Source organism: Mobula hypostoma, chromosome 6, assembly GCF_963921235.1.
Source record: "Mobula hypostoma chromosome 6, sMobHyp1.1, whole genome shotgun sequence".
In the NCBI taxonomy this organism is placed as follows: domain Eukaryota; kingdom Metazoa; phylum Chordata; class Chondrichthyes; order Myliobatiformes; family Myliobatidae; genus Mobula; species Mobula hypostoma.
Window position 1 is genome coordinate 161,301,000 of NC_086102.1, and position 17,106 is coordinate 161,318,105.

Sequence of the window (17,106 nt, forward strand, 5' to 3'; positions counted from 1 at the left end):
TCTAAATGCTTCTTAAATGCTGCTATTTTACCTAATTTTACTTTCGCCCTGGTAGAACATTTGTACTGCTCCTTGTATAAAAAAATTTTGCCTTGTACCTCTCTATTAAGCTTCCCCCCACCCCACCCCACTCATCTTAAACCTATGCCCTCTAGTATTTGACATTTCTATCCTTGGAATACGACCCTATCAATCCTTTCTGTTTTATTAAGCCATCTGTTTAATCAAAATCAGGTTTATTATTATTGTCCTTATATGAAATGAAATTTGTTGTATTGCGGCAGCAGTTCAACACAAAAACATAAAATTAACTATAAACTACAAAATAAATAAATAGTACAGGGAAATGAATAATGAGATAGTGTTCATGGGTTCAAGGACCATTTGGAAATCTGGTAGTGGAGGGGAAATACCTATTTCTGAATCGTTGAATGTGGGTCTTCAAGCTCCTGTACCTCCTCCCTGATAGTCGTAATGAGAAGTGAGCGTGTCCCAGATGGTGTGTATCTTTAGACATGAATACCACCTTCTTGAGACGCGATCTCTTGAAGCTGTCCTTGATGGTGGGGAGAGTTGTGCTCATAAATAAGCTGGCTGATTTTACAAACTTCTGCAGCCTCTTGCAATTTTGTGTTGTGGAAATGTCTATACCAGGCTGTGATGCAACTAATGAGAATGTTCTCCACCGTACATCTACAGAAATCTGCAAACGTTTTTGGTAACATACCAAGTCTTTTTCAAACTCCTAAGGAAATAAAGCCACAATGGCATGATTGTGTCAATGTGTTGGACCCAGGATAGGTCCTCTGATTTGTCGACACCCAGAAACTTAAAGTCCTTCACCTTTTCCACAACTACACCTCACTGAGGATTGGAGTGTGTTCTCCCTACTTCCCCTTCCTGAAGTTCATTATCAATTCCTAAGAACTCTTCTATGACCTGGGATGTCCCAAAGCACTTGACAGCTACTGACATAGTTCTGAAGTGCACTGTCTGTCTTGCTGCGTGAAACAATAGCAAGCTTTCATAAAGCAACAAGGTTAAAAGTGATGAATGGTCACTATTTGGTGATAGTTATTGAGGTATAAAATGTTATGTGAGTCCACTGGGGATAATTTCAATACATTTCTTCAAAATAGTGCATCTTCTACACACTTTGCAAAGAAGTTGAGGATCATTTTAATACCTGATCCAAAAAACATCATGCTGTGATCCCCACCATCGTGATACTTTACTTTTTAATATAATGGCAAAACAAAACATTTGTTTTCTACATGTGATTTCTTTATTTGATCAGTTATAAAAAAAAAAGAAACTTGCTTAAGTACACTGAAGCTTTGTATTTTGTAAAATTGTCATTATTAAACTTTGGATTAAAGTTATTTGCAACTCATACATCAAGTAGATTTACATCTTTTCAGAAAGATTGAACTTCACATCTTCCAATATTTGTTTACCTTGGAATGATTTTCAATATCTATTCTGAAGCTTTTATTTCAATTTCTGCAGAACATAGAGTAAATGTCTAAATTTTTAATCACAATTGTATCAAAGTAAACAATATTGATTTAAACAATTAATTATAATAACCCTCTTGACCAGCTGTTTTGAAATAACGTGTTTGCTACTTCAACCTGGTGATTGACAAATGCATTTGTTGGCATCAACATTTCATTAGTGATTGATGGTAGCAGGACTTCTGTTTTTTGACACTGTTGTCATTAGAATTTTATTTTTTTTATCAGTTTAGTGATAGTTGGAATGTACACAAGTTAAAACGAGGAAAAGAATGAATAGAAGCACTGGCTATCTGAATTGGTTCGAGGGCTTTAGTGCACTCAGGATATGCCAAAATTAGCACTGCCTGTTTAAAACTACAACGATTGTTACTGCTGGGTTGCCTAAATTGGTTTTGTTATCCCATGATCCCCTGCTGGAATAGCCAATCAGAAGTATCCATGAACCTACGTTGCTTAATTTCTGAAGTATATAAGGTAAATGCACCATGTTAATACTTCTGAGCAGTTCAGGCATTCCCAGCCTTGCCTCGGGTGTAGGGATTGCATGGAAAACTAAAGCTGCACCAAAACCGTCCACAACCTCCGTGTAGTTTTGCTTCCTTCAGTAAGAGGATGGTTCATTCTCTCGTTGGATTGTTGGCAAAATTCTGAATATAAGAAGGGAGTTTCCAAAGCTTTAAAAGCTTTGGGCTTTGCCCTATAACTTTTGGCACTCTTGAAAAATCAGGTTTGTCCATCTGTTTCTCTTCTACAGAATTTTGTTTCCAAAATGTTATAATTTATGTTATTTTGCATGGTAAACAAAAAAGTAATATTTCTTTTTCAGTGGAAGTTTGAGAAAGTAACTTCAGGAGTATTTACCTATGTCATATTAATTATTTCTAACTCTAGCCAATGATACCATGTGTAAGATAGTTTTATTGAGCAGTGCTTAAATATTTAAAAATGAGAATTTTGATTCTGTGGTTTATGTGCATATGATTTAAAAAGGTTTTATTTCCATGGTTAGAAGTTTTCAAGGTTATGCCATCGACAGATTATTTAAGAATAGCTAAGAATAGCACTGATTGCATGAATCTGGTAGGGGACAGTGATGTCTTTTTAAGGGAATAAGCACAGAGCTGATAGTGCTACCACTGTGTCACACTTGCAGGTGTCAATCAAACTGATCCAGCTAATTTTAGAACATGTCTATTCTGTCACAAGATAGTATAACCTAACTTATATAGAAATTAAAGTTTATATCCTTATGTTCCAAATTCAATCCATATGTCCAAAAATTATGCTGTTAAAAATTTTTTCATTATAACCGATGAACACATTAGACTTTAAATTCAGCAAATATTTAACATATAATGATGCTTATAATGAGATTTAAATTAACTTTTTTTTATCCCAACTAAACAAATGTTAACCTTGCTTCAGAAAATGTAGAGTCTAGTGAAACAATTATAGATTTTTTGGAACAAATGTAATTTAGGTAAATTATTAATCTCCATTCTGGAAGTATTTATCAATTACAGGTAACAGCAGCTCTGAAAGCAATTCTATCACATGCCTATGTCTAAAATACTTCCAGAATGGAGATTAATATAGTTTTAGACAGCTGTAAAGCATCCCATAATTGTCTTCCTCTTCATTATTACTTCTATTTGTATAGAATGATATTATTCATAGTTAAGTCAGTCTTACAGAGAATGTCAATGATGTTTATTGGAACCAAGATGACTCATCTTCCAAATTTATTTATAGGGGATATCGGTATGGTCACAAAATAAAGATTAAGCCAAAATAAAATTTAGTCAGAGAAAAAACTGCAATCTTGAACAAATAAATTATCTTAAGCATTGCTTATTTTTATTTGTAAAATAGAGTTCATGCTCATCGTTGAATCTTTTAACTAATCTAAAGCAATCGAACAGGCAACCCTTGCCAACCAGATATAAGAGCACGGGTTGTAAACTTAAGGAAATGTTTATGATTTTTAAAAGGTGAAATACAGCTATTAACCATTCATATTTTCTATGTTTTAAGGGTGCCTAAAAAGATGACAACGCAAGCTCCAACATTTTTACATCCACTTCAAAGCGTTGTGGCACTGGAGGGTAGTGCCGCAACCTTTGAAGCGCATATTAGTGGTAAGTTCTCAATTCATTTGTGTCATGTTAGCCTAAGCAAATCTAACATTAAATTAACATACCAATAGAAATTAAAATCAGGGATCTATGGATGTGAGTACTCGTTACTCGCCAATCATTTTAAGGTTTTTTATAATAAATTATTGCATTTTTATTATAAACTATAATTCAGATAAGAGTGAAATTTACTATCGTATTGTATTGAAGTAAGTCAAACGGGTTTAACTTATACTTTGCTCACTAAAAATGCGTCTGAGCAAACTAATTAAAAGCTCCGTGTTGTTTTTATATTTTTTCACCGATGTGACTTCCGAATTATGAAGAGCCGCTAAATCTTGGTGTATGTTGCATTCTTTGCATCAGTGCCCGCGCGTCGGTTTCTGACTGCCCGTGGTCTCGTCTGCCAACAGGTTTGCCAGTTCCTGAGGTGAGCTGGTTCAGAGATGGCCAGGTTCTCTCCGCTGCTGCTCTCCCGGGCGCAGAGATTTCGTACAGCGACGGCCGCGCGAAGCTGACGATTTCCCGCGTGACGCCCGCGCACGGCGGCCGGTTCTCCGTTCGAGCCACCAATGGATCAGGACAAGCGACTAGTACGGCCGAGCTGCTGGTGACAGGTAAGCGGCCAGCGCTGGAGGGAGGCGGAGAGAGACCGTCCGGTTGAGATTTAAATGAAGCGTGAAGGCGTGGCGGGCGACGTCAATGTTGAATGCCACATGGTCTTCGAAGCTGTAAAGTTGGAAGTAGCATCACTTAATAAAATTGAACTATCCGTTCTCGCCATATACTTTCACACACTGCACAAGCGATGACTTGTATAATTTAGAACTGGGGAACATTAATCAGGGAAGATCGATCTTTCGGCCCATATTAAGTACCACGGTCATATTACCCCACACTTGGTCCCTTGTCGCCTTGTGCTTTTCAACTTGCTGGCATACGGCAATCAAAATATAATGGGGAGGAAGGAGGGAGAAGTTAAACTAATAACTATCCAACATTTAAAAGCAGACGAAGTCTGGAGAACAGGCTGCTTATATTATGTCCATCAAACAAACATGTTCACACAACTTTACAAATGTTTTCATCCATGCTAGAAGTCTGAAATAGTACACGTCTTGAGGTTTATAATACTGCAAACTCAATGGATACATGTTCTTGTGAGGACAATTTTACGCACTTTGGTGTCTTACTAAACTATTATTTGTGTCATGGTATTAGAGTCATAGAGGGCTTCAACACTGTAGTATTACTATTGCCAAATTGGCTTTACAAAGTGGATACCACGACCTCAGGACCCTATTTCCCCCATTCAATAAGACTATGCCCGAACTGATTGTGGTCTCAACTACACTTTCCTCCTTGTTTGGTATAATCATTGATTACCATAATTAAAAAAATCTCTCAGTTTAGAATACATTCAGTGATTAAGTATTTACAACTCTGAGATAGAGAATTCCAAAGAATTATGATTCTCCGAAGAAATTGTTTGACGTCTGCAGTTTAAATTGGCAATACCTTGCACTGAAACTTTAACGGTCCAGATAAGTGAGATTAGGTAGGCTTTATTAGTGAAATGCAGCTCTCACAAGGGGAAATATAATTAATAAAGTGCCTACCTACCTTGCTGCATAAAATCAGTAGTAATGGAAGAAGTAATCATTATAATGAATAAGTAGTAATGAAAGAAGGTGTGGGACAGCTGCTATGTTACCATAGTTTAGAGCACTTCAAAATCTGAATGCGATACTTTCACAAATTTCAGATCAATGTTTGAAAACAACTATCGTGTTATGATAATGATTTTTAAAACATCATATATATATTCACAATTTTTAAATCAAATTTGTTGCAAATTGATAATTTATTTATATATAAAAGGATATCTCATAAACAGAATAATGCTAACACAGTGCCTGTGTGACCTTGTGGCCTGTGGGTTACCCTGAATGCTCCAGTTTCTTCTTGCATTTGAAAGACATACTGGTTTGTAGTTTAATTGTTTACATGTTTGTAATTGGGTATTGCAGCTTTGTTGCGCCAGAAGGGCCTGTTACTGTTCTGTATCTCTAAATATATAGATATCTTCATTATAACAGTAGGAAATAATGGACATGAGGTACATTGATAGACTGCCTTTGAAAGCAAGGCTGAAATCCATGGTTCGTGGGAAGTTCTCTCAATGCTGATAAAATGGTGTGTATAACCTCTGGGACAGATTTCAATTCAGTTCCTGCTGGCGCAGATTCATTACCACTAATAGGAACTCAATTGGACTTCAATCATCCAATTGATTAACAACTTCAATTATAACAAAACATTTCAATAAGATATAATAAACCAGCATATACATGAACATTAATAAATTAGGGAACTCCAGTCTATAAAATATTTGGATTCACACACTAGCTATCTATATAAACTGTGTGTTAAATATTTTAAATAAACTGGTCGGACATGTTCTGCCATAGGCTTGTTTTTCTTGCTGACACTCAGTTTGTAACGATTTTGATAGTGCATCAGTCTCACTTTACTTCTTTCGAGCTAGTGACCTATTTAACATGCATTGTGCACTATGAGCTAGACTTTTAATGATATTGATTCAATTCAGGAATATGGCTTTACTTTAATATTATTCCAATGCAGTCAAAATATCATAACCATTTAAGATGAAATAGGTTTAAATTGTTTTCTCACAAATCTTTCTTTAGTCTTCAATAACGCTGATAATATTGGAGAAGAATTCATTTGAGGTTGAAAACAAAGTACTGTGAGAACAGTCTCTTTTTAAATTGAAATTCCAGTAAAAATAAATTCAACAATAAATTTGATAATCTTTGACTTGATTATATTAATTCATAAATTGATGATATAAGCAAGATTTTGCATACATTGCTTGGTTAGTAATCTGGGAGCAGGAATTACCTGAGAGTGTGGTTTGCTTAATTTCACAATTAAGTGTCTTCCATAACAAATAGGAAAGAGGCTAAGTGAATATACTGCTTAACAATGACAATAAAATCATGATATGATCTCTGACATTTGAACAAGTAGCGACCAGAGATGCACAGAAGGGAAAATCATGGGTATGGGATTAATATTATATACAGAATTGGTAATGAAAAGCATGTCTTTTTTGTGTTAATGACACAGTTAACGTGGTGTGCACTATTTTGCAAAGCCTTTCATTAAAAGGATTGGTGCATTATTACTTTATCAAAGTAAATTATGAATGTAAACTTAGCAATTTTTCTCCACCTACTGCAGCAGAAACAGCGCCTCCCAACTTTATACAGAGATTACAAAGCATGACTGTGAGACGAGGATCCAAAGTTAGACTGGATGTTCGTGTGACTGGAATCCCTACACCTGTGGTGAAGTTCCACAGGGAAGGAGCGGAAATCCAGAGTTCTCCTGACTTCCAAATTTTACAAGATGGCGACTTGTACAGCTTAATTATTGCTGAAATTTTCGTGGAAGATTCTGGAACCTTCTCTGTGACTGCCACAAACAGTGTTGGACGCGCCACCTCCACAGCCGAGCTCCATGTGCAAGGTACTTTTTGTTGCCTTTATTTTCATGTCGGGACAATACCATGTCCAGTTTCTGAATTCATTGTAAAACTTTAATTTGTTTTTTTCTTGCAGCTGATGATGAAGTAGTGCCCGCTAAAAAGACAAAGACAATTATTACTTCCACTGAAATTTCTCAGGAAAGACAAATGCAAACTGGAAAGGTATCTTAACTCTGAATTATATTTTAACATGTTTGATTTGTTCCAATTGAATATAATCCAATACAGTTTTTAATGTATATTTTAGAAAATGGAAACTCAATTCGAGGGACGATCTTCAACAATTGAAATGATTGTGGATGGAAGAACAGTAATGCAACAATTACATCATAAGACTCCTCCACGCATCCCACCCAAACCGACATCCAGATCTCCAACCCCACCAGCTTCTGCTGTTAAAGTTACTCGCCAACAATCCCCATCTCCTGTTCGTCATGTGAGAGCCCCAGCACCTTCACCTGTTAGGTATGAGAAAGTTAATTGGTTTATCTGAATATTTAAACATTTTTCATAATGCAGGGGGGAAATTATGTGCACTATGAGTGTAAATCAACATTTCTGAGATTATGAATTAAATAATTTAATTCACTGAGATCCTTGGTGTTATTTAAGGTAGAAGTAAACAGGGTTATCTATTTTATTGACAAAAATATCTGTTCTTCAGAGGTTAAGGTTCATCATGGCATCTTATATCTGTAGAGGAAGGAAATCTGAATTAAAATCATTCAGTTTGTTATTTTGAAAAGGTTCCTTTTTCATTTGTTTTTGTGAAAGCAGTAATCCAGACCAACAAAATGAAAGTGAATGCTCAGGATAAGTGTCAAAATTAATATGGCTGCCTTTCGCTTCTTTTCTGTTCATCATTTTTGTTTTAAAAGTTCCTTCGTTCCTTTTTGAATAATGTAGCTCTTTACCATCTATGATAACTGAGTAACCTGGGCTGTCTTTTTAATCAAAGGCACATTAAGCAAATTGGAAATTAAAAAAATTACTACCATATCACAACTACATCTGCTGCACTCCTTTGATATCCAGTGTAAATGTGGGTGATATTCTTTTTACAGATCAGTATCTCCAGCTGGAAGACTCTCAACATCTCCTATCAGATCTGTGAAATCACCAATTCTCACTCGCAGATCTCAGACAACTACAGTTGTCAGTTCAGAAGCTATACCCCCTTGGAAGCAGGAAGGCTATGTTGCAGCAACTGAAACAAAAATGAGAGAAACCAGATCTACAAGTGCTACACAGATTCATAGAGAAGAAAAATGGGAAGGAAGATATGGAGGCCATGGTCAGATGATGATCACTGGAGCTGCTGGTGGAATGGGTGCTGCTAAAGTTACTAAAATTGAACAAAGTGCTAGTATGGTAGGAGGTTCCAGAGTGGCAACATTTGAAGCAGGTGTCAGTGCTGCTGGTGCTACGAGAATAACTACAGTTGAACGATCTGTTGGTTCTCCAAGAATTACCACAGTTGAACGACAGACAAGAGTTACCACAGCTGAAGGGTCTGCTGGTGTAGCCAAAGTTTCCGCAGAAGAAGGAATTGCCACAGCTGTTGGAATGACTGGTGTTGCTGCTAGTGTTTCAGGTGCTGGCCAGCAGGTAAGGTGTAATCTATTTTCATCAAGCATGCCACATTAAAACTATTTATAATTAGGAACAATTGGATGATCTTGAACTCAGACATGTTGAGTTTAATAAGTTTGAAACTTTCTGTGAAGGTAGATTAATATTATTCCATGGAACATTAACCAATTTCTTACTTGGTTCTGCAAGAAGTCATTTTGTAACCCTGAAGATAATTTATTTCATGATGTTTATTCATCAAATATTACTTTTGAAATTTTGCAGCAATATAGATTGATTTTGTAATCTATACTTCAGATACTTAGTTGCATGACGCATAATAAAATGTTTTTTTTTGCTGCATGGAATTCAGTTAGAACATGGCGGTGAGAAAATGACTGCTGTAGCTACTGTGGTAGCTGCAATTGATCAAGCCAGAGTACGTGAACCGGTTACTGTAACCAATGCCGCAGAAAGAGGCACTTCTGAGTGTGTATCCATAGAAAAATCACAACCAGTTGAGGATCAGGTAGTTTGAATCACAAAAGAAAATAATTTGAAATTCACTTATTTGTTACAATATAATAGGCTTCAATTTCATAACTCTCCCTATAATGTTCTCACAAAAGTATTGAACTTTTTTTGGTGTAACACACAATTTTTGTCACTTTTTCCTTGTAGTTGTATAATTAATTATGACTGGTACTTCTCTGCATTAGCACCCTTTAGATTTACTACTTCTCTGTTGTACTAGTGCCCATTAATTTCACGCTCACATTTTTTTCTTATCTTCCTTAAGTTTCATCAGCACTTCCCTTATTAAACGTCTGCTGCCATGCACCCAATAGTCATATAATTTTAGACAAAATGCTTAAAATTTGTATTGGTTGTAAATGCAGTTATGTGTAGTGTGCAGTTTGCTGTCAAAAACAATACCAATTTACTTTGCAACACAAATTTTTACACAATAATTAAAGGTCTAGTTATTACCCATTATAATTTATTTTCAATAATAAGCTTTTGAATGTTATTTAAATTTGTTTAATCTTGTTTAAAACATAAACTTGAGTAATTTGTAAATAAAGAATATATTGTTGGCTTCAGTGTGGTAGATCAAAGTTTAAGATGGTATTGGTTTTGAATGTCATAGTTAATCTTGTGATATTTAAGATTAGACTATGAGTGCTTTTGCAGACTTAGCCCTTGTTGTCTGCAGATTGAGGTTGGCAAAAAGGCTGAAGCTGTGGCTAAGGTATTGGCTGCTGTGGATCAAGCGCGTACTAGACATCCTGTGTATGCTGAAGGAGCACGTTCAGAAGAGACACGTATGGAGTATGAACATGCACAGCGTGGTGCATATAAAACTGCCACAGAGTTTTCTGCTGAGAAACGAGCACCCCCTGCTGGCCAACAGGTTGTCACCACAACTGTCAGAAAAGAGACAGTTATTGTGCCAACTGAAACACAAATTTCCTATGACGAACAGGCTGAAAAACACATTACACAGGTTAGAATTCATTTAACTCATAAAACACCAAGTTAATGTTGACAAAAATTCTGTTATTTATTTTAACTATGGAGATTATCTTGAGAAAACTTACTTTCAATTTTATTAGTACATGACGGATTAAGCATAATAAAGGTTTTGTTGGTTGCTATAGATTGAAAGAACATCAGAAACTGCAGCACATCTGGACCACAGAATTTCCAGTACAATTCCTCACTTCACTGTTTCAAAAATCTCTGTAGCCAAACCTGAACCAACCCAAGAGGTAAGGGTACAAATTCTGGATGGCAGGCAAATAAACATAAAGATTAGAATATTAAATAAGCAAGACTTGAAGTGAGCCATCGACAATCTGTAAATTCAGGAAAGGGAACTCTTATTTACCTAGAGACTTGTTAATTAATGGAACTTATTCTCAAGTCAATCCCTGCTTTGACTTGATCTGCCTAATTTCCTTAGAGGTGGCCTACTTTTGAGGGGTGTAATATCTGTTTTAGGCAGCCACAAAGGCACAGTTCAAAATTGTGGTGGGATGGCATTCAATTACAGTTTTCATCTGTGAAATCAGCTTTTATTGTACACAAATCAGGCACAGGAGTTACGACATCATTATTTTTAGCAAATTAATTGATTAGGTTATGCCATGGTAAACAATGCAAGGAAGAATAATAGTGAATATTTCTGCGACTGTTGAATATTGGGAAAAGATTTTTATGGTCAGGCATTTATATAATTCTCCCAAACATTGTATAGAATCTAATTTTGTTGAAATAACCTATTTTTGACAGGTGTTAAATAGTTTTCATTAAAACTTTTTATTTTCCTGCCAGACAGCATTTTTACATAAATTTATGTGCAGATAAAAGTAATTTCTGAAATGTATTGGCCTAGAATTTGCTGGAAAGTAATGGCAATTACAATGGCCCTATTCTTACTTTAAAAACTTAGTTGAAAAACTGTACCAATTTCTGATGAGGAACAGATTTGTAGAAAAATGCAATTCACCACAAATTATTGAACATTTGTTCATTTGTCAGCTCTTGTCATTTTAATAACAAGATTTAACTTCCTCCAATTCCATTTAATCCTGCTTGATGAGATGCAATTGGAATATAAACTATGGATCTCATCCCAACAAGTATTATAGTAAGAAAATAACTTGTACTTTTCAATCATTTTCATATTTCTTCATTTTCCTTTATTTTCTGTCTGTATAAAATTTTGGCACAGATTTCTGTTTTAGCTGTAACTTCATTTTGTTTATCTATAAAAGTCACTGATTGAGGAGTGGAAATATTTATATTCTCCACAGTCCTTGATACCTTATTGAAGTTACTTCACTGTTACCAAGCTTAATTTTTAGGTATTTTTAGTACAAATAATTTTTAAGATGAAACTAAACTTCAAAATTGGACATGCTACATGATGCCATTCACACCAAATTCTGGGCCATATTGATTTATTTTGCTATCACCATTCATTTTGCATTTTCACAAGTACATTTTAACTTCACCTGTACTAATTGTTTAGTTTTAACAGTCGTAACATTAACACAAGTCCTTAGGATTTAACACTTCATGTTTGAAGGACGCTGTTTGAACATAACTTTCACAACTACTTCATCCTTTCCTACACTGGGTTACATTTTCCTATTGATTGATTTGTTTTCATGCTCATGGAACATTTTTCAAAAAGGCCATCTAATCTGCCTAATTTAATTACCCATCTCTGTCATTTTGACCACAGATTAGTATTTAAAATAGTTTGTAAATAATGTAACTTTATTCTTCTTGGCTTGGTTAGGTTTCTATAGCAGGAACGGCTATTGTTACTCTGGAGAAAGAGTTGTCTGCATCCTCTGCTGTGAAGGTCACTAAGCCAGTGAAACCTCCTGTGTTAAAAGAGGCCAGAACTGTGACACAGGAGACTGTCTTTCCCAAGCCTCACATTAGAGAAAGAACAGACATATATGAAACACGCTTTGATACTGAGATGCAAAGGCATCTAGGTTTAAGTTTTACAGGTTCACTTGAAGCTGAATTTGATGTTGAACATGAAGATCAATATGAAACACAAGAACAGGTTTGTCAATTAACTAGTTGTACTCTGAAATATTCTAGTTTTGTGTGTTCCCTATGAATTAACAATAGCAAATAATGCAGAAATTTCATTCCTGATCAAGGCAAATCTAACACCATTTTCATCCATCCCTCTCTTTTCATCAATCCCTTTCTCCTCTGGAACCTTTACCATTACATAAAACTATGTTGGTTTATTTTTAAACACAAGAGGCTCTGCAGATGCTAGGAATCCAGAGCAACACCCACAAAATGCTGGAAGAAGCGTCTTTGCGTGAAACATTGACTGTTCATTTATTTCCATAGATGCTGCCTGACCTGCTGAATTCCTCTGGCATTTTGTGCATGTTGCTCTGAGTTTATTTTTAATTATGAGAATAATATATCTTTGGTGTGATTACTGTGTGGAGACAGGAATTCTTTGCTGGAAACTCTTACCCATTTTTCAATTTGATATAAAACATTCTTCAAAAACTATTTGACAAGTTGTATCATAGTCTGTTACTTTATATTCGTTATTTTACTTTTTGTCTGTTTTAGATCACAGAACATGTCTCTGCAGCAGAGATTTCATTTACCCCACCAAGTTTTGTTTCTGTAAGCATTAATTCATAAAAATATTACATTTTGAATTTTGAATGCTTGTTGTTATCTATTTTTATGCAATTAATGGTACCTTGCGCTTTTTCAGGGCTTGAAAAACATGACCGTAGTAGAAGGTGAATCTGTGACTTTGGAATGTGAAATCACAGGGCATCCTACCCCAACTATAATGTGGTTTAGAGAAGACTATCATATTGAAAGTTCCATTGACTTTCAAATAACTTTTGAAAATGGCATTGCTCGTATAACAATCAGGGAAGCCTTTGCGGAAGACAGTGGTCGCTTTACTTGTACTGCCACCAATGATGCTGGTTCTGCTAGCAGTTCATGCTACCTTCTTGTTCAAGGTTTGTATTTTTATATCAATGCTTAAAAATGGTTAAATAACTTACTGATGTAAGATCAGAAGTGTAATATTTTAGTTTTGTTTTGGTAGTGTCCGAAGAGATTGAGAGCAGAGAAGAAACCTTGGTTACGTCTGGACAAATTGACTCAGTAAAGAAACGGTATTTATACTGAGAACCATTTCTCTCTTTTTAAACAGTGATTTAAAATAAATGTATTGTATTTTCATTTTAAAATATTTTCCTTCCATTTCATTTATTCTTACCCTACTATCCATTCATCAGGAAGGAACTGTGATTGTATAAACTGTTGTTGATGGTCCACCATATTAAAATTGATCTTGCTTTTAAATTCCAGAGCTGAAATGACCATAGAAACTATGTCAGCAGTAAGTGCTACTGCTGACTTTGTGGAAGTTGCTGCTGGAGTTGCCCCATTCTTTATACGGAAACCAGTACCACAGAAACTAATTGAAGGTGGAAGTGTAATTTTTGATTGTCAGATCGGAGGTACCCCTAAACCGCACCTTTACTGGAAAAAAGCTGGAATTCCATTAACAACTGGATACAGGTATAAGACTCTGTTAAGAAACGTTGATCTATTTTAGCTTTAAACTTATATTTGATTGAATTAAGTTGGAGTATTTACTGTTTTTAAAATGTGGAAATATTGCCACTTAAGTAGAATAGTTAGGATGTTACTACTTCATACAAAAAAGATTAATGTATGTTATATGTCATTTGTTGTAGGAGGATTTAAAAATCAGAATTGTACTTATAATAATGTCAACCTTGTTCTCTGTTCTATCCTCACAATCTGTACTGAATACAATATTTGAGGTTTAAGTATATATTCTTTTGGACTGAATAAATTCACCCCAATATGTACTTGGTCGATTAGTTTTTTCTTGTTTCACGTTTCATTATATTCTTTTAGTCTTATACAAAACATTTTATTTCTCCCTAGGTACAAAGTAAGCTACAACAAGGAAACAGGAGAATGCAAACTTGAGATTTCCATGACTTTTGCAGATGATGCGGGTGAATATTCTATTGTAGTTCGTAATCAACATGGAGAAATTTCAGAATCTGTTCAACTGCTGGAGGAAGGTTTGTATTTATTAAAACAGATACTGAAAAGAAAGTCTGCTTCATCAGACTGGTAATTAAAATAATCACTTTTTTTTAGAGATTATTCACTAAATTTATTTGGTTTAATTAAATGAACTTAGTACATGCATTTTTTAAAATGTATTCAGTTAAAATTTGACTCCATCAGCCTCAACCATCTCTGAAAGATCTACTTAGTATTTCTCTGTTGAAATATATATTGTTCACTTGCTGGATATTTCTTCAATTTTCCCTGAAGAAACAAATTCCTCCTGCGCAATGATTTCCGATCATACTGTCTACTTTAGATCATAGAAAACTTGCGACACAAAAAGAGCCATTTAACTAATCATGACTGAGATGGTTGAAAAAGAATTACCCAGTCGAAAACCACCATCCAGTACTCGGTCCCTTGCCTTGGAAGTTATTGCTTTTCAAGAAGCTCGTGAACAAATTTTAAATATGATTACAGTTGATTACAGCTATGAAAAGAACTCTTTCAAACAGTGTGATCCGGACTTCCTACTACCTACTGGGTGAAGACATTTTATTCATCTTTCTTCTAATGCTAGGGGACATAGGCCCTTCTGATTTATACCAACCAGGCACTCAGAACTTTGTACATTCTCAGCTTCCTTCATTCCAAAGACAGGAACCACATCTTTCCTCATGGCAACAATTTTCCAGTCCTCTCATCATCTTTGCAGGCCTTCATAGTTATCTGTGCAAATGGATCTTTCCTATTTTCTGTAACCAAAACTGTACACAGAACTTAGATTAGGTTTACACTATATCCACGCCATTCTTGTATTCTGCATACACATAAAGGAAACCATTTGGTGTGTTACTTTAACCACCTTATTGACCTGTATACTTCTGGCTCTTTTAAAAAGCCACCACAAATGTGATTCAAATGGTTAGCACTTAAGATGGACCTTAATTAAATCTAGTTGAAACAGAATGTAGCATCCATAGAGAATAAATGGATATTTTCTATAACATAATGTTATAGAAGGAGGGTACTTCTGTGTTACAGACTTGTAAATTTTGGATTGTGTAATTAATAATTGGCTAACTAAGGGGCTTTAGGATACAGTCGTCGGCTGTGATAGAATTTTATATGAAGACTGAAAGTTGCTTAGTAACATTTGAAATTGGGGTTTACATCTGAATAGAGCAGACTACACAGGTATGAGGTGTGAATTGTTGATATAAGATTGGGCAACTACATTGAAAGTCATTGCAGTAAGCAAGCAATCACTAACATTTAAAAATTGACACATAGAGACCATAAGACTGTAGATATAAGAGCAGAATTAGGCCATTTGACTATTCGAGTCTGCTCCACCATTTCATCATGGCTGATTCATTTTCCCTCTCAGCCCCAATCTCCTACCTTCTCCCGTATCCCTTCATGCCCTGACAAATCAAGAAAATGTCAACCTCTACCTTAAAGGTACTCAATGACTTGGCTTCCTGAGCCTCCTGTGGCAACGAATTCCACATTCATCAGAAGATAAGTAACATGCAGTATATGTACCTATAAGCAAAGAAAAACTCACTGTAAGTAGTCCAGGCATGTCTATCAAAAAAACTTATGAACTGCATTAACTGAGAGGAAAAGGTAGGTAAGGTTGCCTAATGAAAAAGTAGGACTGAGGACTGAGAACATTTCCTCATTCAGCAGAAGAAGATCAAGACATTAAATAAAAACAGCAAAGTAGAATACAAAAATAGGCTCATGAGAAACAAAGCGATGTAAGAGATTCAAGAGATTTGTAAAATGAAATGTTTATTGGTTAGGTAAACATGCACCTCACAGACTAAAATTAGAGAACCACAGCAAATTAAGGACTAAGGAAGTTGGAGAGGAACTAAACAAACACAGAAGACCCAAAAATCCTTCTGAAAATAGTGGTGTAGAATAAAAGAGGGCCTCAAAGAAATCCCCATTGATCTGCATTCTCGGGTTTTGAGGAGGTGACTATGGAGATAGTGGATGCACTGGCTGTCATCTTCTAAAGTCCTATGTTTTAGAATGTTCCACAGATTGGAAAACATTACATGCACATAATTGTACTATTGAAGAAAGAAAAGAGGGAACTATAGGCAAATTAGTGTGTGATTGATTAATATAGAAAATGCCAATGAACTGTTAATAAAGCACTTAGAAAATAATAAAACAGAGTTGGAGAGAATAAATGTGGATTTATGAAAGGGAAATCATGTTTTAGAGAGCAATACACACACAAACTGGAGGAACTATGCAAGTCAGGCGGCATCCATGGAGGGAAATGAGCAGGTGATGTTTTAGGCTGAGACTCTTGATCGTGGCCTAAAGTATCAACTCTTCACTTCCTGACATTGATGACGTATGACCTACTTAGTTTCTCCAGTGTTTTGAGTGTGTTGCTCTAGATCTTCAGCATCTGCAGTCTCTCTTGTATCTACATGTTTGTTCAAAGGTTCAGAGATTCATTTATTATCAAAGCATGTATCCATTTACAACTCTGAACTTCATCTTCTCCAGATAACCACAAAACAAAGAAAGAACATGATAGATATATTAGAGTTTACCAGGTTTTAAGAAGGAAAATAGATGAGGGTGAATGAATTGATATGCAATGTTTGGACTTTAAGGCCTTTGATAAGATACCACACAA

At 35.4% G+C, this 17,106-nt stretch overlaps 1 protein-coding gene across 1 annotated transcript in view; it reads left to right on the forward strand.

Moving 5' to 3' along the window:
• Window positions 1-2,035: 2,035 nt before the first annotated feature.
• The window catches only part of ttn.1 (titin, tandem duplicate 1), a 377,466-nt gene continuing 362,395 nt past the window's right edge, over window positions 2,036-17,106 (forward strand). The window contains exons 1-16 of the mRNA XM_063052084.1: window positions 2,036-2,247; window positions 3,555-3,658; window positions 4,069-4,272; window positions 6,923-7,210; window positions 7,303-7,391; window positions 7,477-7,694; window positions 8,294-8,837; window positions 9,175-9,330; window positions 10,018-10,308; window positions 10,463-10,573; window positions 12,112-12,390; window positions 12,927-12,983; window positions 13,078-13,336; window positions 13,426-13,495; window positions 13,692-13,904; window positions 14,301-14,443. Of these exons, the coding sequence (XP_062908154.1) occupies window positions 3,568-3,658; window positions 4,069-4,272; window positions 6,923-7,210; window positions 7,303-7,391; window positions 7,477-7,694; window positions 8,294-8,837; window positions 9,175-9,330; window positions 10,018-10,308; window positions 10,463-10,573; window positions 12,112-12,390; window positions 12,927-12,983; window positions 13,078-13,336; window positions 13,426-13,495; window positions 13,692-13,904; window positions 14,301-14,443 (3,013 nt within the window). The 5' untranslated portion in view covers window positions 2,036-2,247; window positions 3,555-3,567. The remainder of the gene's footprint in view (window positions 2,248-3,554; window positions 3,659-4,068; window positions 4,273-6,922; window positions 7,211-7,302; window positions 7,392-7,476; window positions 7,695-8,293; window positions 8,838-9,174; window positions 9,331-10,017; window positions 10,309-10,462; window positions 10,574-12,111; window positions 12,391-12,926; window positions 12,984-13,077; window positions 13,337-13,425; window positions 13,496-13,691; window positions 13,905-14,300; window positions 14,444-17,106) is intronic.